Genomic DNA, 27,847 nt, shown 5'->3' on the forward strand with positions numbered 1-27,847 from the left:
GGTTGTTTGTATTGTAGATAATATGATCTTTGATATGTTATATTTTATTTATTATCGATTTATCATTTATTAATTATTAATATATCATTATTTATTAATTTTTAATTTTTAATATAAAAAATTATCAAATAATAAATTTAATATATTTAAATTTTAATTAAATGTGATGTAATTAATTAATAATAAAATAATAATAATTATTTAAATATATTCTATCAAAATAAATAATTAAAAATAAAAAAAATTATAAAAAAAATAAATAATCGAATCGAACCAAAATTCTCAATTCGAATCCGATTCAGTTCCTTTGTTATTTGAGTTAATTTTTATTTTTTTATTATTTAATTTTTGAATCAAATTGATTCAAACCGATTAAAATCGAACGAAGAACCCATTGCTAATAACTCAAGCCAAAAACTACATGCGTGGGTAGATTATCTGAGCGTCAAAATTCCCTTATTAATCGGCTTGACTCGGCCTACCAAGTAGTGAATGTCATGATGGCATGGTCAAGATGCATGTAGACAGCACAATCAATCTAATAGTCAAACATACATGACCCAGATCCAATATATCATGCTCGCTTGCCATTTATACCCTTCAAAGACATGGATCCTACCCATTGTTCCTTCTTTTCCTCCATTTACGGCGGTCGAGCTCGAACAAACTTCATTTTTCATTGCATCGCGTATTGCACACGGTAGTCATTTGAGTACAAGTCTTAAGTAGAGACTGCCAAACAAAAAATTTACTCAGGAAGCCATTTTCATCACCTCTCACCTTTCGAGGAAGGCACACGGTGCTTCTTTCAAGAATTGTAAGGGTAAATTAACAGGAAGTTCTAACATATAGTTCCAGCCATTTAAGCTAAAAAGGTAGGGGAAAAAATATAACGCCAACGAAATTATTCATTTGAATAGCCGCTACCCTTCACACTCGGAGGGGCAGAGTAAAGGATGTCAAATACAAAAAAGAAAACAAAAAATATACATTAGAGGCAGGATACTGCTTTTCAAGCATTCGAGCATATACACTTCTCCAAAGTAACCATGGAGCCTATAATCAGAAACAAAAAGGACTCCAAGCCCTTGCTATTGCTGTCAGAATGCAAAATATCTACCCTGACTATCCTGGTGGCCTGGTGTCCGAGGTTAGGACCAACACCTTTTCAAATTTGATTAGTTTTTGCTCCTTCAAAAATTTCCATGCCGGCCATTTCAGAGAGAAGCTTTGCACGGCACCTTCATCTGATTGCTTCTGAAATCTGCAAAACCATCACTGATGATTATATAAACAGTGAATTGCAAAATCTGCTCGAAATAAGACAATGAATATTATTATTTTTTCCTAATCAATTAGCACGAGAATGACCTCCAGTGTATGATGAAGAAAAAAAATGTTTTTGTTTTTGGTAACAAAATAAATTGACTCTTAGTAACCAATTAAATCCTTTGATTTTATCAGTACTTTCAAGCCCCCTCCCAAGAACTGAGGATCGAGCATTGATTGCACATGCATTTTCTAGTAGAACTACATGGATAGTATAAGCATAATTGCAAGAACAATATGTAGGTATACTTGAGCCGATTTATACATTACTTCAACAGCAAACTGTGAACTCATCAACACCTATTAGAAGCACGAGCAATTTAAGCAGCAAGTAGAAATATGCCCTATTCCTTTTTCTAAAACAAAATCATTACCTAAATTGAAGCCATATTTTTTAAAATTCAAAACCAAATAAAAAATGGTTGAAAGATTGAGACAAGCAAAAACTATAAGCTGGTTGAAACAGAATAAAAACAAACCTGTATGTGGCAATCAAAAAGAACATTGGCTCCAAGAGGAGAGACTGAGGAGTACAATATATCAACCAAAGCCAAAACCTTCACTAGCTTCATGGATGGCAAGCAGCAAGCGTTCTTCTAACTGCTCCTTGGACGAATACTCTGGGAGGTCCAGCTGGTTGAAACTACAATTGCATATATGGACTTTCAGTAATGCCAATCTTTTAAAAATGTAATGTCCTACTTGTTACATAAGATTGCAATAGTGAAATGCATTCTTAGTTAGCAAGTCTAACCATGTATGGGCAGACGGTAGCCTCTCAGGAGCACCATATGCCTTATGGATCTGCAACCGTTGAGGGCCAGAAATACCCTGCAATGCTTTAAAGCCCTCTAAGGGAACCTGATATAGCCAAAAACAGTTCATTGAGAGAGAGAGAGAGAGAGAGAGAGAGAGAGAGAGAGAGAGAGAGAATAGCAGTAGAGGGTATCAACCAGGACTGCAGATCTAAATTAAAAATTGGATCAAATATTTTGTTTTTTCTTTTCATCAGAAATATGTTAATTTTCACACATGCATCGAAATAAAATATATAAATTCGACCACAACCATTCAGTGGAAGGACAATCACCAAAAAAGAAAAAAGATCAAGAAACATATCAAATCCAAAGAGAGTCAAAATGAAGTTACTAGAATATCAAACTCCAGTACACCATCCTCATCCAGAATTTACCTTACCCAATTCAGCCTAGATGGTAACAGTGCGTGCAAAAAAGATAATAATGAAATTGATGAAAAATCATGAGAAAGGATTTGAAGAGGAATAAGAGAGTAAAATAACTCATAAAAAGCATGATTAGCTCTAAATAACATTTAGCTTTAGAAGTTAACCTGAATTGACCCCCCACGCTTTCTTTAACTTTCTGAGCCACAAGTTCCGGGAGTGGTAAATCACTTCATATTTACAAGATATACCATGTAAAGTTACTAGTGAAAGACACCAAATAGGTGTATGCATTCTTAAGTTAAGCTTTAATTTCCTTAACATTTTTATATCGTTCTTTTTTAGTTATTTTATAAATTTTACTTATTTTTATACTTTTAATAATAATTCACTTAGGTGTCTGCATGTAAGCACTAACCTTCAACTTCGTAACTTTAAAACATGACATATAGCTTACTTTTTATTGTTTGCCAAATACAAATGGTAGTTTTCTGCATTGAAAGTCATCCATGGTAGCGACAAGCATGTTTGAAATAATTTATGGATCCAGAACAATGTCTAAGAATTCAAATTGTGAGCATGATTAATTTCTTACAGGAAGTAAATAAAAGTATCCTACAAAGGAAAATTGCTTTACATGATAATATTTTTCATGTTGCATGCTAGCATCCAAACAGTAGCACGGATGGATACAGAACATAATATTCATCTGCATTCAACTATGAGCCCCATCTCTGTTTTAAGAGTCTACCTGATCCAGTCAACATATTCACGAAAACAGGGGATAAGCTGGCTCCTCTTTGATGAGTGATGGATCCAACCTTACTCCTAACTAACAAATGTACGTGCCTTTCTCAGATAGGAAAACAATTAAAAATGCCCTAGCCAATTTTAAGTTCAAAGAAAAGCAATCCTATAGTGGACATATTATCAACTGACATATTAATGATGACTTTTCATGTTTTATTAGGTCAAACTCATGTTTCTATAGTTCCATGTTAAGAATTCATTTCAAATTTGACCTTCTTCCCTATAGAACCTAATTAGCAATCATAAAATTTCATGCATGAAAACTTCAACAAAAAAAGAAGAAAAAAGATCATACATCACATGAAAGCTACTCAACAGCTTAATCTTATTAAGCAGAGTTCTCTCTCTCTCTCTCTCTTTCTTTCTTTTTTTCTTTTTTTTTTCTTTTTTTTTTTTTTGGTTTGGGTGGGTGGGGTTGGGGTGGGGGGACTAGTATGACTATGAAAAAAGTGACTGCAAAATCTATCACATAATAACCTTCCTTATAAATCTAATATTATTGTCACACTCATAATTACCTTCGATGTTCCGGTTACAAATTGCAGCAGTCTTGCCATGTCCTCCTTGTTGAATGATTTAACGACCTCCCAGAACCATTGAATAACAGAAGATGCAGCTGTATAGCCAGTATACTCTGTGTTGGCTTTCAAATCATCGACTGCAGACACCAGAACGAATCATAAACATTGAAAAAGTAAATGGATAACATTGTTAATAACAGCAAAAAGCCAAAAGCACTCACGATCAATTTCTGGAAGTCCACTAATTAGAAGCTCAAGCTCCTTGTCGTTGAATATTGAGATAAGTTCCCGTGGAACTAATTCATTGAAACCTTCTAAAAAGGAATTAATCTGGGGACGAATAGCTGTAGTCAATATGTGTTCAGCCACAAGGTCCACATACTCATGCTTTGTTTCTTCTGTAACTCTAATATTCCTTCCTCCGGGTATAAGCTCATAGTCAGTAACCTAATCACACAAAGGGAAAGAACAAATGAGTTGGAATAAGCATGCATAAAATCAAAATCCAATTAAGACAAACGGATGGAACTTGAAACCATTATAATCCACTTTTGCTTTCTCTTCAAATAATCTTTAACAATGAAGAGAACTAGCCAAATTTTATGTCTGACAGCATAAGACATATTCAGATACTGAATCTTGTCTTACCTCATTTTTCTCATAAAGGATGTGCTTTTCCTCATCAGCATCCATGCTAAATGTCAGATCAGGGATATCACTTACATCATTCTGTTTAAAGTTCAGTACATATCAGTTTCATTGTTAGACTAACCTAACACAAGGCCAAAACATTTGACACTACCTCAAGCATCCACTTCAAGTTCTTGTAATAATCAGGATCAACAGCTTCTATGTCATGATAAGTCACTTTCACCCCAAGCATGTGCTTGTAAAATGAGCGAGTGAAGTAAACATCCAAAAGTTGCCCATCAAACAGTGCTTTTGCAACCTGTATAATTCATTGAAATATAAAATGAAGAATCTCAAATGAATGACCACAATTAGAATGATTCCGGTCAATAAAGAAATCATGAACAATATTATATTACCACACGGCCCACAAACTTGAAATAGGAAAGATGCTCCGTTTGGTAGACAGAATTAGGATTAGGCTGGAATGTTGCATTATTCCCGACTGTAGTGAAAAGCAAGGCTCCTTTATCAAAAATGACCCTTGAGAGCAGTTGGTACCATTCCCTTGTCAGCCCACCGGCATCAATCCCTTCTTCACCTTGAAATTGTACAGTCAACCGACCCTTCAAGTCTTGACTGGGACGCAATCGCAACTGATTGTATGAATCCTCCAAGACATATGCCCGGCGGACACTTATCCGCAGAGGAGCAGAAGGGTGCTGGTCATGTTGTTGTCTAATCCGTGACCGGAAATATGCTCTCTTGTTGTCAAAATCAATCAGCCTTGGTACTTTTAACATCATAGACAGTGACTTTTCCAGCAAACTTGGATTCTGCCTTATAAAAACATTAAGAAGGCGCCGATGCTTCTCTGCAACCCTTGCAAATGTCATGGTGCCAGTACCACTGCACTTAAGAGAAGGCGACGATGAGGTACCAGTAAATTCTTTGACCTCTCGTGCAGTCACATCGTTATCTGGCAGCACAATTGTTTGGTTTCTCTGCAGCTTCTCGCACAGAACAAAAAAGGCTTCTATAAATGGCAATAGTCGCTGTGTGCCAGGAGGAAGAGGTGGAGAAAGGGAGGACGAAGCACCAATATCGCCACCATCTGGTGATGGCACAGGAGAAGAGAAAGTTGAACTCTGCCCTAGCTTTGCCTCAGTAGTGCTAATGCAGTCACTCAGTTCTTGCCATAGTGGCTCAAGAGCTACATTTAGATTCCACAATATAGATTGTTCCTCATGTTCCTCATTAGCATCTTCACCCTTGTTCTCATCAACTGAAGTAAGTGCACTGAGTGCTTGTAGCACACGCAGGATTGCAGCTCCAGCCATTGAACCAGCACTAAGTCCCAGCATCTGTGTATTCCTCAAACTTACGAGCTCAGACACAGCAGCAGAACTCAAATTATGAGCCAAACCTGCTAGCTCAGTTGCAAAGAATTTTCGATGGGAAGGAGCAACAGAAGCCATTTTTTTTACTATTTCAGCAGCAAGTGAATACACTTTATCTGAAAGTCTGCTTAATACATAAATCAAATTAGTCACATGTGCTAATACAGAAGGCATTGGGTGACTCAAAACTAGAGACATTACATGAAATAGACATGTTTCAATATGCAAATACACCTTTCTAAGATCGGGACTAATATGAGGACTCCAAACTAGTCATCAAATGAAACAGGAAAATTTCAATATGCAATTACGGCATTCTGAGAGCTGAACAGATATGAATAAAACTGAATAAATATCAAAAGCATTAGTAAGAAAAACACAGACATTAAAAGGAGCAGTGCAGATCAATCCAGTGAACTGAGCCAACTCATATAACTCAAAATGACTTGAGTTAATTTCAACTTTTTAGGTATCTGAAATAGAAAGAATAATGCTTGAATAGAACAAAGAATAAGCAATATATGATTTCACAACTTTGATTACAAAAATATTACTGACTTTCTACAAGAAGACAGATTTAGATCAGTTTCTTGGATTTTGATAACCATTTAATTTTAGGGATCATAATCCAAAACTCACAACATTGCTGATAGAGCTCCCTTCACTTGGCGAGTAATTGATATGAAATAGACATACTTCAAGATCAGCCAAAGTTCTGAGAGGAAGAATAGTAATCTAGTAATATGTTTAAGTGTTTTGCCTCTTCTGAGCTCAGAACTAGCCCTCTTTATCATTTCAATATCCATGCAAAGATGGATAACCATGGAGAGAAATCCATCAAGCATAGCCCTTTGTCAGCTAGCCAGTTGATACCTTCTAATTACTCATAAGAATCAATATTTATTTCACTCTAGTTTAAATTAGGCTTAAAATGTTTAATAAGTATTGTAGATGTAAAAAAATACTGATTACAGAGTGTTCTATTAAAAATGTATCAAAAGAAAACTAGCTAATGGATATGCGATTATGGGGTTGCATTATTAGAGATAATAGTTCAAAAGTAATGAGTATGATAATGTTGTCTTGACCAAAAGGCTAGGGAAAATACATGGACAAAGAGGATCGACGCTTAAATTTGCATTCAAGGTTCAATAAATGAAGCATGAACTGCAGAGCTGTCCCAAAGGGGATGTTCTGAGGCACATTGAACTGGTCGGATGGTAAATACGACAGTTCATCTAGTTGATCTGGCTCGACCAAGGTTCTTATAAAAACCTCTCCCTCTTCTCTCCTCCATCCTCTCCCCTATCTTGCCCTCTGCTGATGCTCTGCAACTTCTCACCTGTGACAACATTGATGATGATAACTCTGACTCCAACGGTTAGTGTTCCATGAAGACGACTCCATAGCTAGAGTTAGGGTTCCATCGCTGCCAGCACCGCCGCCGCCACCAATGTAGAAGGGAGGTTCACCCATCCTCCCTCTCTCTGTCTCCCCCTCTCTCTCTCCCCCTCCTCTGTCCTCCCCCGCTTCCACCACACCCCTCCCCCCAATCTACACCTAGTCCTAGTACACCTCAGGTCAATATAGTATGTACTACTAGTGCACCAAACTGGTAACCAGGTGGTGCGACCCCCAGTACCAGTTCATGAGTTACAAAAGGGAAAATCTTACAACAAACCAAATGACAGCAGTGAAAGTTATACAAGTTTGCATCGATGGAAACCAGTATCAAAGATGAATAGCTAAGAGGATCCATAAAAACATCTCCAAGCAGTTTGGATAACGCTATAGCTTGTGGTTATGTATGTTTACCGAATTGGAATGTGTAAATGCATGCGATATTCTGTTCAGGCATGTGAATAATAAAAGGATAGATACATGAACACCATGGTGTTTCTCTTTCAATATTGACATACTAGAAGGCTGTCAAAATGTAATCCCATTTCTATTTAATGGGCAGCACCTGTGCCTAACTGGTTGCAGTGTTTAAGAATGAGATAAATCAAAAGAAATGCATTTCACAGCTTGGAAGATCATTATCTAAGTTTGTTCAACTGCTAGGGCAACACATATGCCATCAGTGCATTAGCCCAAGAAGCAGTATATATGGTAGATCTGGCAATTCATTAATCCAAATTTGACTGGAACAGGAAGTCCACTACTTTATTGACATTACATCTCAAAGATCCAAGCATAATCAGAAAGAACATCAGCAAATTGCTTTTAAAAAAATATATTTCTAGATAAATGTTGGTTCAAAATATTTACCCTTCATAAGCGAGAATACTGCAGAGGTTGTGCAGATCAGAGTTGGGAAGCTGTAAAAGAAGTTCGTATTGGCTCACAGAGTTTTTCCCACCTGATGACAGCACCTCAGTGCAAGGACCTTGATTCATCTCCGGACCAGAGTTCTGTTCTGAAGTGGAAGAATATTTTTGAGTGTCTTGATTCTCAGAACCATCTGCAGCTTCTCCAGAGGGAGGTAGGCAGTCAATCTTTGAGACAGCATTCTTAATGACTACTTGAAGCAAAGACATAACCTGCACAACAAAACAAATCCAGTTGCAAATGCAAGTAAAATGCAAGTAGAAATACATCAGTAATCCATCATAAGTTTGTGAATACCTGTTCAAGATGTGCATTGCTTCGCAAAAATAATGGCCTGTTCAAAAGCTTCAAAAATATAACTAGAGGCATAGAACCTTTAGGTGATGTTTCCATGACACTTGATGATGTCATTGCCCCAGAGATTTTCTCTTTACCTTTCTCCCTCTTGTTTTCTGACTGGGTAACATTTGAGGATTCTGAGGCCAAAGGATTATCAATGTAGAAAAGAATGTTTGCAACTGATGAATGATTTGTTGCCAGGTATGTCAAAATTTCAAGAACTCGACGAGACACGAGAGGTGGAAGACCTACATAGTAACACAACAGGAAAGTCAGAAAAACTAAGGTAGCGAAAACAGGGGGATCACCCAAAGAAAAAAGAAAATAAAATGGGAGAAGAGGAACAAGAGGAAGTACCATCTGAAGGTTTAGGTCGGCCATAGACGACATTCCACTGACATCCATAAAGCCGCTGTGAAATCATGCTTGCTGACCCACTAGGCCCATCAGCCTCAGGTCTAATCATATCAACTAAAAGGCCAACCAAAATACGACGTGTAACACTATGTGCGCATAGGTTCAATAGAAGTCTTTGAAGAAGACCTTTGCCCAGGGGCTGCCAACAACACAAATACACAAACAAAAATAAAGGGTAATGCCGCATTAGTCTCACATTGGAATTACCATAGTACGTAGTTCCTTGTTGACTTGCTTATAACATGTCAAACAAAAGCACATTTATCACAATGCATGAAATAGTATTAATCCAAAAGATACTCTCTGCAGCTAGAGATTGATTTGTGCGGTCAATACAATTCTTCCAGGTAATACACCTTTGTCATACTAGACAAATCTGATTTCCCACAAGGTGTAATGCTACCTTTAGATCCTCATTCTTCCCCAACCCCTCATATTGTTTACACTAGGAAGAAAATTATTTGGTGTTTTCATTTCAATCATGTTGGGAGATTAATTTACTCCCATACAAAATGCATATTAAACCTGAGGCAATACATAATACTTTTGGTTGTAAACTGGCGGAAAATGTTGGCATGCCACCATAATGTTGGCAATCATAGCCACATCAGAAAGACACTTGGGGGCTGTTTGGTGTGTTGCAGGTCAACTCACACTGTAGGTCCAGCTGCCAGGTGGGCCAACCCGCATGTTTGGAGGCCCACAGCTACAAGTAAAGCTGCTAAGCCCCTAAAGCTCAAGCTCAAGTGCAACCTGTGGTAGGTGGACATGCAGCCAAATTGGCAGCAGGTCAACCTGCAGGGCAAGCACTTGATATCTCAACCCCCCTCCATGCCCCCATCTCCAAGCATCCCTCCAAGTGTGCAACCCTTCCTCATGGCACTCCCACATTGGGCTCCCACCCCATGCACCCCCCTTGCTGGCACTGAGGATCTTCTCTCGCCCCCCTTTGCCACCACTCACGTCACTATTGCCCCCCTGCTGGCCTCTGACTCTCTTCATTGCCCTCTGCTGCACCCCCCAACCCACATGATCGTCACCTTTTGCTCCCTTCTTCGCCTCCCACATCACTGCCGCCCTATTCTCCCACACCTCCAGCCTTCATCCCTCTCCCCCCACCACCAACTTCTCCCAACCGGCCTTCAACTTTTGCCCCCATCCATCTCTGCCTGATCACCAACAACTGGGTCCCCACCTTTGGTCTCAGCGCCCCATGCTTCCCTCCCTCATGCCCAGCATCGCCACTACCCTCCACTGCCCTCAGCCAACCTCGTTGTTGCCACCACCCCCTTCTCCCCCACATCCCACCTCAGGCCCCCTCCCCCGCCACCAACATCTGATGCCCTGGCCCTCCCTTTGCCCTATCACACCTTCACCAGACCCCCCATCTCAACCTCCTCCCTCCTCATGGCCACATCCCCTCCCTCTTCATCTTTCCCGTTTCACCTCTCTTTTTCTTCCAAACTCTCCTCTAAATCCAAAAGTTGAGCTTTTCTGTAAGTAAATACAACAACTTACATTGCAATGCAACTTGAGTTGCAGTGCAACGTCAATTACAGGTCTAAAAACAAATCCTTGGTGGCTGCATGTGAAGTTTGTGGAGCAGGATATTTCAAGCAAGGAAGGATGCTTCTAAGCCAGCAATTACTTACTCGAATTACTAATGGCAGTAGTAATCCCAAACAGTACACGCTGCTGTACACCTGCCAACCTTATAGACAATATACTTACAGCCATTCATAGCTTTACTCATGCCAAGGCCACAATAATCACTTTCTGAACAACTATTTTAACTAAAGGAAATTGTGTTTCCTCCTATTTCAATAGACAGGGCACTGTCCTCCAAAAAATGCATGCACAAAATTCTTTCAAAAATTTACTGATATAGACCACATAATCATCCACCTAAAAGAGCAATAGAAGCATTTTAAGGGACAAAGAATCATCATTTTGAGCTCACTAAAGATTACATATTAACATTGCAAACTATAAAGAACATGGTCTGGTATGATGATTTTGTCAGGATCCAGCATTTCCTCATAACATATTGTCACTCCTCTAAATCCAATTGTTTATGACACAAAGTGCATGATACCTTATGATAAATTAAAAAATTGCCACAAAGAACCATATTCATGCATGGACAAATGCTTGAGTAACATAGAAAACAAGAAAAGGTTACTAAGCTAAGATGTAACTCTCCTATTGGAGAGTGACAGCCTACAAGATTACCAATAAAAGAGTTATACCTGCACCGTGCAGCTTTTTGGTTTAAGATATTTTGTTTTATGCTAGCAGTGCTCTCGTGAATGTGCAGTTTGATCAAAATGCAAGGGCTATGAAAGTCTATGTTTCCAAGAATGGCCTGGAATCTGGATTTCTAGCTCCATGGAAGTAAGGAGCCGCACAATGCTAAGGCTGAGCTTATTGTTTCATAACCACTTGGGTACATGGCACATCAATATTAACGTAACAACATCATACCAGTACAGGTTATTTATAAATACTGCTAAATAGTATAGTATAAAGTATTAACAACTTATAGATGTTCCTAAAAACATCCTCTCTTTTTTTTTTTTTTTTTTTGTGTGTGTGTTGGTTTGGGGGGGGGGGGGTTGTTCAAGTTTTAATGTTCTTAAAACTATGTAATTCAGTGAATCATTCAAAAGCAGTTGTGTAGAAGTAGAACTTCAGAGGTAGCTAAATGCAAATTGTCAGTGCCCTATTTTGTTTTCAACTGATGTATAATTAATCTAAATATGATTTATAAGTATGATCATAAGCTATGCATATAACTATTTTATAAACTAAGTGAAGAGGGTTTAGAATTTGAGGCAATCAACTAGATGTTTTGACAAGGCAGCTGAACAGTCACCAATTACGTGTACCTTGGGCAAACTAGACTACGATGACATAGATCACTCTCAAATCAAAGTCTTAACCAAGCACAATAAGATCTCAGTTTAAAAGATAATCACAAAGAAAATCTAAGTAGAATATAGAAATAAAATACCTGAGCTAATCGTAGGAGGTGAATCAGAGCTTTCAAAGCATTTGCATCCAAAAGAGGCATTCCCTCAATTTCTTTGACCTTCAAGCTGTTTGCAGTGGCAGACACACTCCTTCGACCTATCGTAACTCCCACACCTCTATCCATTGCTGTGTGCCTGTCAATTGCCAGCCTCCTGCCACCAAGCCTGTGGCTCCCTCCAAAGAGGCTGCTTCGAGGATGGTATCTGTCTCTAAGCATCTGGGCCTCAGCAAGTAAAGCTGAAGGTAGTGCTGACAAAACTGCTTCAGATGAGGTAAGGAGTACCTGCAGCAGGGAATACTAGAATCAGGTTATGACACTGATAAGAAAAAATAAATTATTAATAATCAAGACTTGTACCTCTTCACGTAGATCGGGAGGGAAAGTAGCTATAATGGATGCATTATCCATGTCAACTGGTTGTCCCTCCGCTTGCTGAGAATGTATACTTCTTTGTGCTCGTTGTTGAGCCAAAACTTCAGCCTGGATGTCTGGTGGAAGAGCAGCCAAAAACTCAGGATCTATTTCTTCTGCAGGTGGTGGAACATATGTTGCAGGTTGGGCAGATTGAGGCTGGGAAACTTGCTGGGAAGCCAGCACTTCAGCACGGAGATCCTCAGGAAGTGCCTCCAGAAATGTTGGATCAATTGCATTTGTGCTAGAAGCCTCATTGTTGGCATCGACTTGATCGGCCTGATTAGTATCTTGAGGAACTGTTGCATTTTGCCTGGCAGATAATTCATCGCCATTAGAAGAAGCAGGTATGGGGCTCTCAAATTGATCCTCCACAGTGTCTGCACCATTCATATCAACATCAGCACTTGCAAGAACTGAACCGGCATGAGCATCACTCAACTCTGGCATGCCAGAACCTGAAGAAATAAGGGCATGACTGCTAGAATGGCTATCCAGAACTGAGGGTCCCTCTCTAATTTCACTGTGAAATTCTAAATTGTGAGGATTGGTGGGTGCTTCGGAACCATCTTGCATTGGGTGATCAAGAGTCTGTAAGTCGGCAGATGATATATTTCTTTCAGGAATCGCATCTAAAGTTATGGTGGTTGGGCCAAATTCTTCCACATGTCCTTCCCCATCATGCATGGTCTCACTATAATTATGTGCAACATTCAGATCATCAGGAAATCTTTGCCTTATTTCTGGTGTCCCTTGACTCTCCTCTGCCCCAACAACTGACCGTGCATCAATTATTCCATGAGACAGGTTTGGAAGACCTGTGCCAACTTCAACAAGTAAGTTCCCCGGCTGATGCCTTGAACTAGTCTCTAGATCTTGATGCGGACCTTCACTTGGTTGAGTGGGAAGATCACCAGCAACTGGTGCATCATTATTGGCATTTAATAGAGGTGATTGTTGGTTAGCCTGTAAAAAAGAATGCTCAGACTGTCTCTGAGCTGGAGGGTCATTGACAGAGATTAACCCACGCAGCTGAGACACAAATTGTTCCTCAACTGCCTGGGCAATAGCAGCAGCATGGCTACCTGCCTGAGGTAGACCATCATCAGTCCACCGACTATCACCAGCTCCCCTTCTTCCACCAATATTCAGAGAATCGATGCCAAGTGAGAAGTCAATTAGAGGGGGTGCAGCGCTAACCAAACGGTCACCAAACATAGTTGCAGCAGCATGTCCAGATGGAAGTCCAGCATCTAACATGTAGAAATGGGCTACATCAAAACCTCCAAACGATAAAGCTTCTAAGTCCCTAGATGAGTTCCCACTAGCAGACCACATTGAAGAAACGGACTCCCCTGATTGTGAAGGTCTCACAAGTAATGGATGTTGGAAAGCACTCCCATCAAGCCTTGACCGATCAAGAAATGTCCTGCCACTACTTGGACGGCGGCGTTCTATACCCAATGGACGATGAAGGCGGTATATGTCATCAGCATCAACTCCCTGAAAGGTCTCTGCAGCAATATCAATGAAACCGCTTGCATCACCAGGTCCCCTTAAAACTCGCAAGTGATCTAACCCAGATAAACCGTCCCTCCACCTCACCTCTATAACACGATTCTCAGGGAAATCATCATCTTCATCATCAAACATGTCATCATTATATTCATCACCCATACCATTGTCATCATGGTCCTCCGCATCTGTATCAGCTAAAGACATTAATGCAGCTCCTTCTTCTGCTATATCCTCATCCTCATCCTCCTCATCTTCATCATCATCTTCACCATCCTCCCCTACGTCCTCCTCATCTTCATTGCCCATATCATCATCCATCTGATGTTCAACACGAAAAGCCATTCCAATTTCATTTGTGTTTCTTAAAGCACCACCATCATTGATCTCCTCACGCATATACTCCAACTCTTGTTCCACAGGTGCATCAGTGGCAATATTTTCCTCACCATCAACTCGCATGTCTTGCTCCATAGACTGCACTGCATTTGTGCCGCAATCCCTCTCATTTTGAGAAGATTCATGAATCTGCTGTTCTGCAGGTTGTGCTGCAACATTAGCTTCATGCTGATTGTTTGCATTTTGATCATGGTTTGCAGTTTCGACTTCAGCAGTAGTCTGGCCATCAGTTCTACCATGTGTTGCAGATGATCTTTTCTTTCCAAGCCCATCCAACTTAAGCACTTGATCACTAGTATTCGCAGCCCTTGTAAGACTTTCTAAAGCCTTGAGTATGAGATTCACAACCTTTGGAGCATCTGGGTGGTCCAAATCTATCACTTGAAGAATGCCAGAAAGTGCCTGCACCATTCCTCCATCTATCATGGCTTTAGCAATATCGGGTGAGCATCCAGGACCAGGCAAGTTACTGGATGAAGAATTTCTGGACAAAATGGAATTTACCAGGTCAGCAAAAGCTAAAACCTTTTTGTCAGGTAACAAACTGCTTTTCGAGGAGTTGCCTTCTGAATTTAAAAAGGAAGAAAATGTTTTCACAATTTCAGAAATAACTCGTCTGCGCCCCTCAGTAGATCTGCCGCATAACACTACCAAGAACCAAGATGCTTTCTCAGACAACTTATCCTTCCATTCATCTGAGGTTTCAGCAGCTTTATCAGAAGACAACGGAAGTAGCTGATGCAAAATATGATGCACTATGCCACCATTTCCAGGGCCACCTGCTAGCCCAGATCCCCGTAGATGGCATGTCTCCATATCCCGCCTCAAGATTACACTCACTGCATGCACATACATGAGAAGTATGTCACTCATCAACTTCAGGACAAACGTCAACTTCGCCAGCCATGCGGATCTTTCAGAGAGGTTCTCATCATCCATCTTTTTTGTCTCATCAACTTTTGATTTACCCTTTTCCTTTGTGGCAGGTTCATCAACTTCCATAGGAGTTGGGGAGCTAATACCACCTTCAATTTTCTTTGCTGATGGAAAGCTCATAACAATTTCCAAGAGTTGATCAATCACTTGGGAAAGATTAGCAGGAACTCTTTTATGGCTTCTAGAAAATTTGCCTGGGGTATCATTAGGCCTATTCTCAGGCAACCTAACAGGCTCGTTACAAGGAATCCCACTTTCAGTGCCAGTATTTTTTAGTTTGTCCTTATCCTTTTCTTTTTCCCTGATGTTTGTCCTCCCTCCCAATGACTCCAACTGGCAAACTGCAGCCGCAGCTCTCATAAAGATCTCAGGATCTCTGGAAATGACAGGTGCCATAGATGTCAAAAATATGCGAGGTGAAAGACGGCCAGCATGTCGGCTAAGAGTGCCAGCAAGGGTCTGTCTGATCTCCAATTCCATAGCAGTTTGGAGAGTTTGAGGATCTTCAATGAGGTGTCGAATAATAGCTGATGCTAAGCTGTCAAATCCAGGGAATATACAAGTTCTTGGAAGACTAAAAAGAGCAGCTAAACCTCCAGTTTCAAGGAACTGTGTTGCTATAGCATGTGTTTTTGTTAAGCGTGCACATAATTGTAGAACAGCCTGCATAGCTACTGCTGGAACATGCTGCTTTATAAGTTCACATGAGATGGCCAATGCCCTTTGACTTTCCTCAAGAGACAGATAACCGGTTGACTTCCCTAAAATCTTCTCAAACACATTGCCAGATTCCTTATCAAGGCCATGTGACACAGATTTTTCCTCAGTGGTAGATGAAGGATTTGCTATGGAAATGTCTGCTCCAGATGAATCTGATAAGGATCTAGAAGAACCTTCAGCAGATTCTGTATTAAATTTAGGTCTCAGTTGCGACATGTTATCAATTATAAGCAACAAAGCACTTACAGTTCTTGTCGCTGAAGGCTCATTCCTGGACTCATTCCTCACTCTGAAGTTAGTCAGTATATCTAGTACAACAGAAACAACACCATTGTCTGCAGCAATTTCCCTTGTGCCACTGTCTTCACTAAGAAGCAAGGCCAAAACATGTGAGATTGGACATAGTGCACCAATATTCTTTGAAAAATCCGATGGGCAAAGCTTAAGCTGCTGAATGAGATACAAGGTCACCCTCTGGCGGTCCTCCCCTTTGTTTCGGTTGCACAGTGTCACTAACAGATCTGTCAATGGAAATGCCATCGAATCACTACTTTGAAACAACTTCATTGATGCACTAAGAATATCATCAACTGGGGGTGTCTCCACCCCCCTCTCCTCAGCAAATGCATTTCTAGTCTTATCACTGCTGTCCCCTTTGGATGTTTCTGATGAATTTCCCAATGACAAAGCAAGTGCTTGGGCAAGCTGAACATCCTCCTGCACAAATTCCTCAGGATGGCTGAACAACCAATCCGTGGCCATCTCAACACTATTAGTCCCCACACTTCTGAGAGCTTCCTCAGCTCGAGCTCTGGTAAAACCCATCTCGACTATAGTGGCAACAGTAGATTCATCAAGTGGAGGACTATTGAGCCGCTGGCCAGTGCTTCCTGTGATTCCATTGCGACCACGCTTCAGATCTCCAACGCCAGAGTATATATGAGTAATAATGGAAATCACAGAGGTGACAAAAGCTGGATTACATTTAGGAAACATAGGGTGATTCCATACAGGAAGGATCACATCAAGAACTTGTGATTGCAACATACGAACAAATGCCTCAGGGTCCCTTGGAACAGAGAAAAGATTAATTGATAATCCAGCCGCAACAGGTTGAACAAGAAGCTGAGACTGAGATGGCAATGTTGGAGATAAAAGTAATGAAGAATTGGCATGATATTCCAGCAGACGACTATAGCTTTGCAATGTATCCAACAGCCACAAACTGTGAGATGCCTTCCTTTCATCAACAGATGGTCCTTGATCAGACCCAGTAGTTGGGATAGAGAAAGGCAGAGTCCACAGTAACTGACTTGTAGCCTCATATGTAGTTAAAAGCTCCTTAAATGTTCCATTGACGTAAAAACTATTCACCAATGCAGTATTGCATGTCTGGCGTCTGCTGTCAAAAATACTTGCAGCCATGTCTTCTACAACCTTTCCAAGATACCGGCATTTCACAGATAGTGACATTTCAAGGCCAGACATAGAATGACCAGAATAACTAAGGGCATCAAGGAAAAGTTTCGCAAGAGCAGTCACAAAGCTCTTTGATGCAGGATGCAGGGAATTGGAATCACCTCTGCTACGACGAGCAGACAATCCCTTCACAAGAGTAGCAAGGAAGGAACGCATAGCTAAACCAAGTTTAGTCAGAAGTTCTGAAACAAGGATATCTGGACTTCTCTTTTTAGTATCCCGAATCATGGAACTCTCCAATGTGCTAAGGGAACTTTCTGAATATGCATGTGAGACATCCATCTGCCGGCTAATCCTGCCACCACGTATCCGTGACAATGAATGTCGACCATGACGATGCATACTTCCAGCAGAACGTACTACAGACACAAAATCCTGTTCTACAGTCCAATGTGGTGAAGATGTATTCCTTATTGATATAGGGTTCATATATCGGACTACTGGAACAATATTTCCATCATCATCACTCTCCCTTCCTGCTACATTAGATGCAGAAGATTCCCCAGTTCCGGCTTCTTGATCAGCATCCCGCTTCTCATCTATCTTGGAATCACAACATAAAGAGATCTGCCACATAATTTCCTTGTAAGCCCTGCCCAGTTCCTTCAAAATATCAGCATCTGCAGATCCCAACTCTGAGACCATAGTAGTTGTTCCCTTCAAAAGAAAATTGCAAAGTGACAACAACCCCTCTAAACTAGACAGACATTTCAGAACTTCAGTTTGTTTTAAGCAGTCAATATCAGCAACCTTAGTTCCACAAACTGATGACAATAATTCATTTGTCAACTTAAGATGGTCCCGTATAAAGCAGCAAACAGCCTTACACAAAACCGAAGAATGCTGGGGTGAAAAGTTTTTAAATGCAATAGATATACTCTGACCAACTGACACAGAAATGGGCAATAACTGCAGAGTAAATAATCTAAGAACAGCTTCAATACCCTTTTTGTCAATGAATACACGGCATGTATCTGCATTCTGAAGAACAGTTTCAAGAAGACGAGCAGCATTGCTTATACACTCGGGAAGAAATGACTCTACGGTCATAGATGCATTATCTGAAGATACCTCATGCATTTGTTCAGAATTTCCCATGTTAGATGCTTCTCCTTCAGCAAGTGAAATAGGTTCAGTTTCCATAGGAACAGGAGCAGATGAGCTCATTAACTCTGTTGAAGAACAAGAATCTAACCCAGCTCCAATTTTTGATATTGTATTCAAAATCTCAATAAGCATATCAACTCCAGAAGCACGCAGGGAGGATGCATGACGCATTAGTTCATCCAATCCATTGGACAAGTTTCCTGGTGTTTCTCCACTGAGAGCCCTTAAATATGACCTCGAAGTGAAAATTTTTACAAAACACATTAGAGCATTGCAATCCTTCACCAGTTGAAGACCACTGTTGTTAAGACACAATGCATCCAAGCACTGTGGGATACACATTACTGCTTCAGCAGAGCACAGAACACCACTCGTGATGGCATCAAGAAAAGCCCGAGGCAAATCAGCTGCATCAAGGGCAGGAAAACATGTAGGATCTTTATGTATAAGATCACTCATAACATTTGCTGCAAGTGAAAACACTCCGCCACCAAAGTCTTTTGCCCTCCTGAAAACAATGCACAAGCATGGTGGCAATACACTCTCTTCTGCGCCATCAACACGAGCAGAACTACCAGGGACATAAGTTGCAAGTGATATGGTCCGGAGTAATGCTTTCATTAATAATCTTCGGTGATATGAAACCAAGGCTTCAGAATAAAGAGGTTGCATATCTAGCTCAGTTGAACTGCCCATGACTTGTTTGCCCTTGCCATTATACTGAGGCTCTTCTGCATTCTTTTTTGAGCACTTCTCAACATGCGATACTTCAATCTTCAGACGTGCAATAGTATCATCTAGACCACCTAAATCTCTGAATAGTGCTGAAGAGGGATTATGAAAGTCTAAGAAGCCCTCAATCACATGAACTGCAGTACTAACAAGGCGGAGGTGTTGAGGATTGGTATCTTTAATAAGTGGTAAAATAGTAGGTATAAATCCTGCTTCCTGAAGAGCTAAAGAACCAGGAGTAGATGAAACCAAAATGGAGACAAGAGAGAGAAGTGCTTCAGCAAAATCAATAGACCATTTTGTGGAACCACTAGTAATAGAATCGACTGCTTTCTGCATGAGACTGGCAAGGATTCCACGATGGCCACCAGCTGTCACAGAAGATAAAACTGTCGATTGTTGAGATCTGTCTTGACAAAGAGCAACCAATGACAGAATTCCGAGGATCCGAATTTTCTCCGGAATTTCATCTTCATAGCTCAGTAAAGATAACAGTTCATTGATAAATTCAGGTTCATTGTTAAAAAAAGCTGCCATATCATCAGCATCATTGCTTGCTTGAACAAGAACGATGAAAGCATATAACTGGATACAGATGTATTGATGTCGAGCAGCCAAAGAGTCAAAAGCCCTTGCAAATCGCAACCTCGTCAATAGTGAGAAACGCAAACTGGGTGGTATACTGTACTCCTTTACTAACTTATGAAGAAGTTCCAGATCAGTCTCATTGTAACAATTGATTTTTGGCATATGAATGACATGCAATCCCTGGTTCTCATGTTCTGCAATATTGGACTCTTTTGATGTATCAGGGACAGCATAGAACTCAAAATGAAGTGTGGAGCCAATCTCAGAAGCAACTGAATCACAACCATTTTGTACAGAGCAAGCAATAAGTCCAAGGCCTTCTTCCTTGCCCCCCCAACCTTGTGAAAATGCAAATAGCTTTGAAGTCAAAGAAGCATCTCTTATGGAGCACTTCCCAACTGTTTTCTTCAAAAATGCAGTCAATGTATGAAGGCTTGCCTCCACAACATCTGCATCGCTTGAAGCTAGAAGAGATGACAGATGCTGCTGCATTGACAAAAGACCAGCATTATGATAGTAAACCAAATACATCAGATTGTAATTATGAAGAAAAAGCATGGTTTTCGGTTAGAACCAACATTTATACTGAAATTTTAAAAAAATGCGACAGTATTATTGACCATGAACCATATAAAAATCATGAAAACAATAGGAAACCATGCATGGTTTAACTAAAGCAAATACGTTACAAGATAGAGAAGCAAATTTCCAGTAAGAAGATACGCACTTCAAATGAACTGTAGAAGTGCTTGTTTGTGCAATTTTCCAAAATAATCCTTGTGACTCGAAGAATTTGAAGGACTGCTTCCCTAGGGAATGGAGGATCCCCTTCCAGAAAATTATCTTCAAGTTGTAAATCCTTCCTTGGCTTTATGAATTTCTCAAAAAATGAGTCAAAATGATTAAAAAGATCGATCCAGTGATGGAAATCTCCCTGTATAGAGTGAAGTTGGGATAGTCAGATGTTTTTGCATGCTCACAGGTTGATAACAATAAAAAAGAGATTCTAAAAAGAGGGCAGGAAAAACAAACCTTATCAAACTCCCAGATAAAGTCCCTCAGTGGTATTTCTATATTCTCAAGAGCAGCAGTAGTGACACTGCTAATAAAGGATTTTATATTTGGAGGCTGGGGAAAAAAGATCAGTAAATTAGTTATGTCCACCAAGGATGGAAAACCAATAAACAGTAATGGATGCGACGAGCACTTAAAAATGGGAAATATACCTTTATGGTTGGCAAGCACAAAAGATGCAATACAGCAAAAACCAAAGATATATGATGAACAAAAGAGGAAACAAAATTTAAAAAAAAAAAAAGAAGAAGAACAAAAGAATGACAGACAAATGCAATTGCAAGGGCACATGGAAGATGAAGGAAGAAAATGAAGTGAAGATAAAAGTAGGGATGTGCATTATGCTGAGAAATTACAATGATATCTAGAAAACACCCATAAAAAATCAAACTCAGATAACAAACTAAAACTAATTATACCAGAAAGAAGCATGAACTTGTGAATGGTCACATGCTAAGGAATGTGCAAACAAGGAAAAAAAAAAAAAACAGGACCTTAACCCAATAAGGAATAATTTTAAGTATGCTGAGAAATTACAACAATATTTAGAAAACACCCAAAAAAATTAAATTCAGATAACAAACTAAAATTCATTATACCAGAAAGAAGCATGCATGATCACATGCTAATGAATAAGCAAACAAAAAAAAATGCAAGACCTTAACCCAATAAGGAACAACTTCACCCTCATCCTGTACTTTCAAAAAGTTGCATGGCCTTCCAACAATGTGCACAGAACAATCCTGACAGCATGGGAAAAAAAAAAAGAGGCAAGCTTGTCATAGACATAAGGAAAACATAACTCTTAGAAAAGATCGACTTATTTTATGATCTAACGGTGACGCATTGATAGCAACTATCTAGATTGGAGAATTCTAAAAACTGAGTTATGTGGGAAGTTTCCAGATCAATGGTGACACCTATTGCACCTTTATAATCTCGGAAGCTGAAATCCTTCCTCATTGATTTTTGTCCTGAGCTGATTTGTATCAAATTATATCATTTGCCATACCCATCTCTGCTCACTAATTTTATGACTCAATGGGTTGATAATTTGATTGTTTTCTAAAACATCACCAAATTATGCAGCAAACAAGAAAGCTTGGAGCGCTTCACCTCAGAAGCCTTTTGGTAGGAGATCTAGGAAGAGAGGAATGGAAGACTTCCTAATGAGGCTGCACTAGAATGTGGGTGAAAATCAATACAAGAAAGGCCAGTGTAATTTCTATTTGGGTTACTCAAAAAAAAAAATTTTCTAGCAGACACCATTTCCTCAATTTTGCTTAACTTTGCTTCCTTCTAGACACCGGCCAACAGAAAATAAGGTTCATAATTACCTAGTTACGTCAAACTAGTTATCCTGTTTGTTTTTTTCTTGATCCTTGATACTAACAATTTCAACTGTTTTAAACGTAAAATATCTACCTCACTTACCATTATAAGCCCAAGACTACAAATGTTCCATACAAGTTAAGAACTCCATATCAGTATTCAGTATTAATAAAATTATCATATCCATGAAGACGAGGAGACAATTAAATAAATGTCACCAGGTTATGACATGCCCATGTGACAACATGTGGGACTTTTATAATAGAAATCTATAGACAACAACTGCCAAGGAGAATAAAATCCATGAAGAGAAAGTGATTAAAGAAGCTCATTGTTTTTCTTACATTTAAAATCTTTACATTTTCTATAGTTATTCTTTGTGTTCTTCATATAAATCATTTTGCTTAAACAAGTTCATGTATTTACTTGCTTCTTGTGTTAGACTCTCCAATACATGTTAAGTGCAATTTTCTTGTTTTGAAATAACTGGGATGTGAGTATGTATTAATATATTTCCAGCCATTCCATCAAACGGAGAATATTTCATTAAGTAGGAAAATTCCAGAGAAATGTTAACCAATCCATCAAATATTTGCAAAGCAAACGAATCATTTGTAAGAGTCACCAAAAGTTAATAGAAGAATAATGTCTCGTTAAGTCAGTATAAACTTGGGAGAACAACTGACATGAAATTCTAGAATGATTGGAAAATTTGTCAATAAGTCAATAATGAATATTCACCAGGCAAGAAATTCTCTTAGTTCACTTTCGATTTTCTTGATATTTGAATTTAGAAATATTTAAAAAATTTAATTTTCATGTATTGAAAGAGTAATACTGTTATATGAGAGACCAAAACCACAGAAACCGCTAATGCTGGATCTAGTCAGGCTTGAGACTTGGATTTTAAACCTTGGTTCTATTATATTCCTTTAACAGAATTAGGTGCATCTTTGAAAATTAAATAAATAAATAAATAAGACAAAATGAGTGAAGACCCAAAGTTTTGCAAAGTCAAACATTAGTGTTCCTATATCAGACAGGATAACGAAGCACCAAGACAAAGGACCAAATAGGTAGGACATATGATGTGTGCTGTACAGTGAAATAGATGGAAATCCATATAATGCAGCATTAATAATACACCAAGGGACTTAGACATGATTTTACGATCAAATCCATGTATTTTAATTCAGACCTGAAACATCTCAGGTTTTACTATTGTTTCAAAACTTAGGCCTGTGGCAGCCTAGATGAGCAGCTTCTCAGCCTAGGCATCCCCCTTGGCCCCACAACTGCTCCCCCCCCCACCCCCACCCCCACCCCCCCGAAAAAAATAAAAAAAGGTAGTTCCCATGGCAAGAACAACTCAAGCTTAAAGACCTTAAGGCAAGAGAGAAGGGCGAAGGGAGAAAAGGTCCAATTCACAGCCTAAGACCAGACCAGATGAATTTTTCACTTTTTCTTTTTATTTTACATATTGTCCCCCTTTTGCTGTGCTTATTTATGATATTGTAGCCAAATATTATTCATAGTAAAATAGCAGTAAGCCAGTAACTATTTTGGGGGTTTGGTGCCTCTAGGGTTTGTTCTTTTACGTTTTAGGATTTAGTTTCATTCAAGTGTCAAGCTTTGATGTTATCAGGGCGTGGAGACTATTGGATGCATGCAATCATTTTTGTGGGAGCAATTTTTCAAGTTTATCCAATCACTTGATGAAAAGAAAGAAGTAACCTAAGGTTTTGCTATTTCCTACTCTATTTTCTTTTCCCCCTTATTTCTTCTTCTCTGATTGTTCTCTTTTCATTCTACATTTTCAACTTCTCTTCCAATTATCATATCCTCTGAACTACTAATTTTTCTGAGTTAACAACTGAGCATAAATCTGACAGATTATAAATCTTTCCAAATTTCTGGTGCAGGACACAAACAATAGAAAAATGTTTATTTAAACAAAGTGAATCCTTCAACATATGCAGCTGTAAACACTAGCTTCCAACGTCACCAAGCATCCCGACCTCAGACCTCAAGAAGTTGATCTATCCTTATATATTCAACTTTTGCACCAGCATGGGGTTCTCGAACCGTGGGTTAGGGCTTGGCAAAACCTTATGAAGAAAGAGCTTATAGCATCTCATGCTACACATGGTGTTGAAGGTATTCTGGAATTCTAGAATTGAAGATAAAAGCAAAAAAAAAAAGATTTGGCACATATTTAGCTAAACATAATCTTTAAAATATGTCCACCATCAGCAAAAGTAGCTTCATTGTATAAAGAGAATTCATATTCATATTAAGGGACAATTTCTGTTGTCTTTTCCTCGCTTTGCTCTGAATCAGTCCATTTCTCCTAGCATCTAATCAAAGTAAAGTCTATATCAACTGCACCCTTTTCTCTCTTTAAAAAAAAATTATGAAATTTTCATAACTCAAAACAGAAAATAAATAATGAAAATAGAATACTCCAGAATGAATCTTGGTTATTTTTTAACAGGCCTTATACACAGACTGGTTTTAATCTTGAAACTTTTGTCTTGCAGTTTCAATGCAGATTTTATTTCTTTTATATATTTGCTAGTTTTATGACCAGTTTTTGCATTCATTATTTGAGCACCAATTGAACCTTGTGTATCAAACGGAATAACCACAAGCATAGACATCTCAAAACTTCTAAAGTACCATTACAACAAAGCTAAATGCAGTTTCCGTAGCTTAACATACGCACATATCTTGCTCAAATGGGCATCATGAAATGCAGGAGGGAGTGATCATACTAAATATGTTCATAGCTTGCTTAGAATTAAGTACCCTGAAGTTTTGTACAACTTTCCTGATATTTTTTTAAATTTTCAAAGGCCATATATGTGATTTAGGATACAATCCAAGTACAAAGTAGGCTAGTATATCAGAATAAAGCATGAAATAACTTCTCTGAAAACCCTCATTTTTCCTTTCCTTTTGTTCCAGTAGATTCGCAGAAAGCTCAAAAAATCAAGATGGTTAGCCTAAGAATGCATATAATATTTCATAATATTCTGTGAACAACATATCTATGATCTATGCACCCATTTTTCTCATTGACCTCACACCTGAGCTAAAATATCCAAATTTTCTAGGACTGGAACAACACTTAATCACACCAGGTACAAAGAGAAGCCAACAACTAAAAACACTAAAGAAAATGCAGTAAGTGAGACGCTGATGAAGAGAACAGAGAGGATTATAATGAGACAATAAATAAAAACAGTACAGAAACCAGTAATTCGTGAACAAACGATAAGGAGAACAGAGAAACACGATAACAAACGCCAAAGCATCCTGCCAAGAAAGAGGGAGCTATTGAGAATCCTGGAATGCACAAACATTGTTCCCATACCTACTTAATAATCTCGAGCAACAAATAGTATGCTATTCAACATTGTGAATGATAGTATACAAAGGTATTTTTGCCAGTATCAGGGCTTCAATATTCCAGAAAACCTTTTTCCTCCATGGTCAAGTTAACAAAGAACAATCCTCCAAACAGAAAGTTTATATCGTCAAAGAAATTCTGCATGTTTTATGCCTTCAACAAATAAGATCGTATAAACCTCTCTGACACCAAAAATAGGGGTCGAATCATAATGCCAGATCATATGATAAAATTTCGCCCTTTCTTGATCAAGAACAACAAGTTTCAGTTTGATCGATTGAAATCTAACATATCTACAAAGGAAATGCTAAAAATCTGTTGTGATACTTACTGCTGGCTAGTTCAAAAATAAAAAGCTTCACGAGAAATTGGCCGAAAGTTAAAACGAAAAAGGCAAAAAGTACAACAATTTATAAAAACCAATGATCATATTATCGATCATCAAAAAACTATTTTTCCAACCATGGAAAAGAAACCCCCGGAACAAATATATATATAATCGAGTCTTTCATCAGAATTCGCAATCAAGAAGAAGACACGAACAGAAACATAGGGCAGAGAAAACAAGAAAAACGAATAAAGATGACCAGAGGCTGCCACGTACCACTTCCAAAACCCTTCTCCGCTTGAACTTCATCTCGAATTTCGCATCGCCAAAACCAAGAACGGGGCGGGGAGAGCAGCCGCGGAGATCCCAATGGTGGTCGAACCTCGCCGAAATCCAACGCGCGATCGCAGTAGAATCGACAGTGCAGTAGGGTTTCTGCTACGAAAATCGGATCAACAAGGACAGATATAAAGACAAGGAGATTGAGATTGGGCGACGAAGGGGGAGCGGCAGGCGACTAGGATCGTTTTGGGAGGGAAATTAGGTTTAGGGTTAGGGTTTCCGTCACCCCGATGAGATCGTGCAAGGGGTGGGGAAGAGGAGGGGGGGAGAGAGAGAGACAGAGAGGAGGAAATGGATTCCAAGTGAGGAAAGAAGCTGGGGGGTGATATATATAGGTTGGTTTTATAGAACAAAAAAAATAAGAAATTAGTGATAGAAAATTTAATCTTGGACTAAAATGCCCTCGGAATATGCTGTCATTTACGCTGTTGGATTATTACGTGAAAATGGTCCATGGTAGGTTTGCTTAGGCTTTAAGTAGTAGCTTTTGGCTTTCAGAGATCCTTTTTCTTTTTTTTTCCTTTTTTTCGGTTTTCTTTTCCGTCAATTAATTTTTTGGTCGGTTTAGGTCACTGATTGGGAACCTTCGGCACTAATTTTTAGTTTTCAATTAGTTTTCAAGAATTGACTATTGGAAAGTAGACCCATGTTTCAATATTAGAATGTTTTTCTTTTTAATAACTTGACATACAAGAACAACATGAAGAAGAAAAACTACAGAAGCAAAGAGAAAGGAAACAAACTAAAACGTTAAGAATAAAAACTATGCTAACCTAATATCTCGTTGATGGGCATTACCTATAATGTCGGAGCAGAGAATACAAGCAAAATCTGGATGCAAAAATAAAATGGTTCCTTCGAATATGTCAAATATGGACCCACTCGCTATTGGCAAACCAATCAGCTGCATAATTGATGATAGAAATTTTAGTAGAGCAATGTCTGAGGAAGTTGCAAGCCAACTTTACCCTTCTCGTTGGAAATCAATCTTCATAGTTGATAAAATTGATCCATGGTTTGGACAAGCAAGAGAAATTATATGATTGCAACCTTGTGATAGATGAGAGGAGGGCTATGAGCTCAAAGGAGTAATGAAATACAAGGGTTCCAAGGAGATAAGTTTGCAGGATGTCTAAATCAAACCATAGGCCTAGATGTGCTATGCAATTGAGTTCATTTTAGATACAGACTTTGGATTTCAGCATAGCATATGGAAATATCAAATTATTAAACATATGGAAATGCTTCAATTTGTTTCAAAATCCAAACATATAGTATTATTTTGCAAAGTAATTGATAAATCATCTCGATAAGTATTTCATATTTTTTGAAGATGGAATTGTGAGAACTTAAGCAAGCATGTATTTAATAACATATTATTTGTTAGCGGAAGGATCTCAGATACCTAAGCCAGGCCAAAGATCGGAGATGATAACTTCCTAGCCAACCATTTTGGACAAGATCTCGGGTGATTAAAG

General features: G+C 38.9%; 1 protein-coding gene across 2 annotated transcripts; it reads right to left on the bottom strand.

The window, feature by feature from the left end:
* Positions 1-890: 890 nt before the first annotated feature.
* LOC105060538 (E3 ubiquitin-protein ligase UPL1) lies at positions 891-26,558 on the bottom strand. 2 transcript variants are annotated; one of them, XM_010944299.4, is made up of 16 exons: positions 26,304-26,558; positions 20,914-21,009; positions 20,609-20,815; positions 12,352-20,367; positions 11,974-12,276; positions 8,901-9,099; positions 8,502-8,791; positions 8,145-8,416; positions 4,893-5,997; positions 4,646-4,792; positions 4,492-4,572; positions 4,065-4,290; positions 3,841-3,980; positions 2,084-2,190; positions 1,809-1,972; positions 891-1,264 (listed from the first exon to the last, which is right to left on the bottom strand). In XM_010944299.4, the coding sequence occupies exons 1-15, from the start codon at positions 26,334-26,336 to the stop codon at positions 1,870-1,872; spliced, it is 11,325 nt and encodes a 3,774-aa protein (XP_010942601.1). In that variant the 5' UTR covers positions 26,337-26,558; the 3' UTR covers positions 891-1,264; positions 1,809-1,869. The 2 variants fall into 2 exon arrangements, with proteins under 2 accessions (XP_010942601.1, XP_010942602.1); XM_010944300.4 differs by having other exon boundaries at positions 1,039-1,264; positions 12,352-20,364; positions 26,304-26,472.
* Positions 26,559-27,847: the final 1,289 nt, after the last annotated feature.

Source organism: Elaeis guineensis, chromosome 1, assembly GCF_000442705.2.
Source record: "Elaeis guineensis isolate ETL-2024a chromosome 1, EG11, whole genome shotgun sequence".
Classification (NCBI taxonomy): Eukaryota; Viridiplantae; Streptophyta; class Magnoliopsida; order Arecales; family Arecaceae; genus Elaeis; species Elaeis guineensis.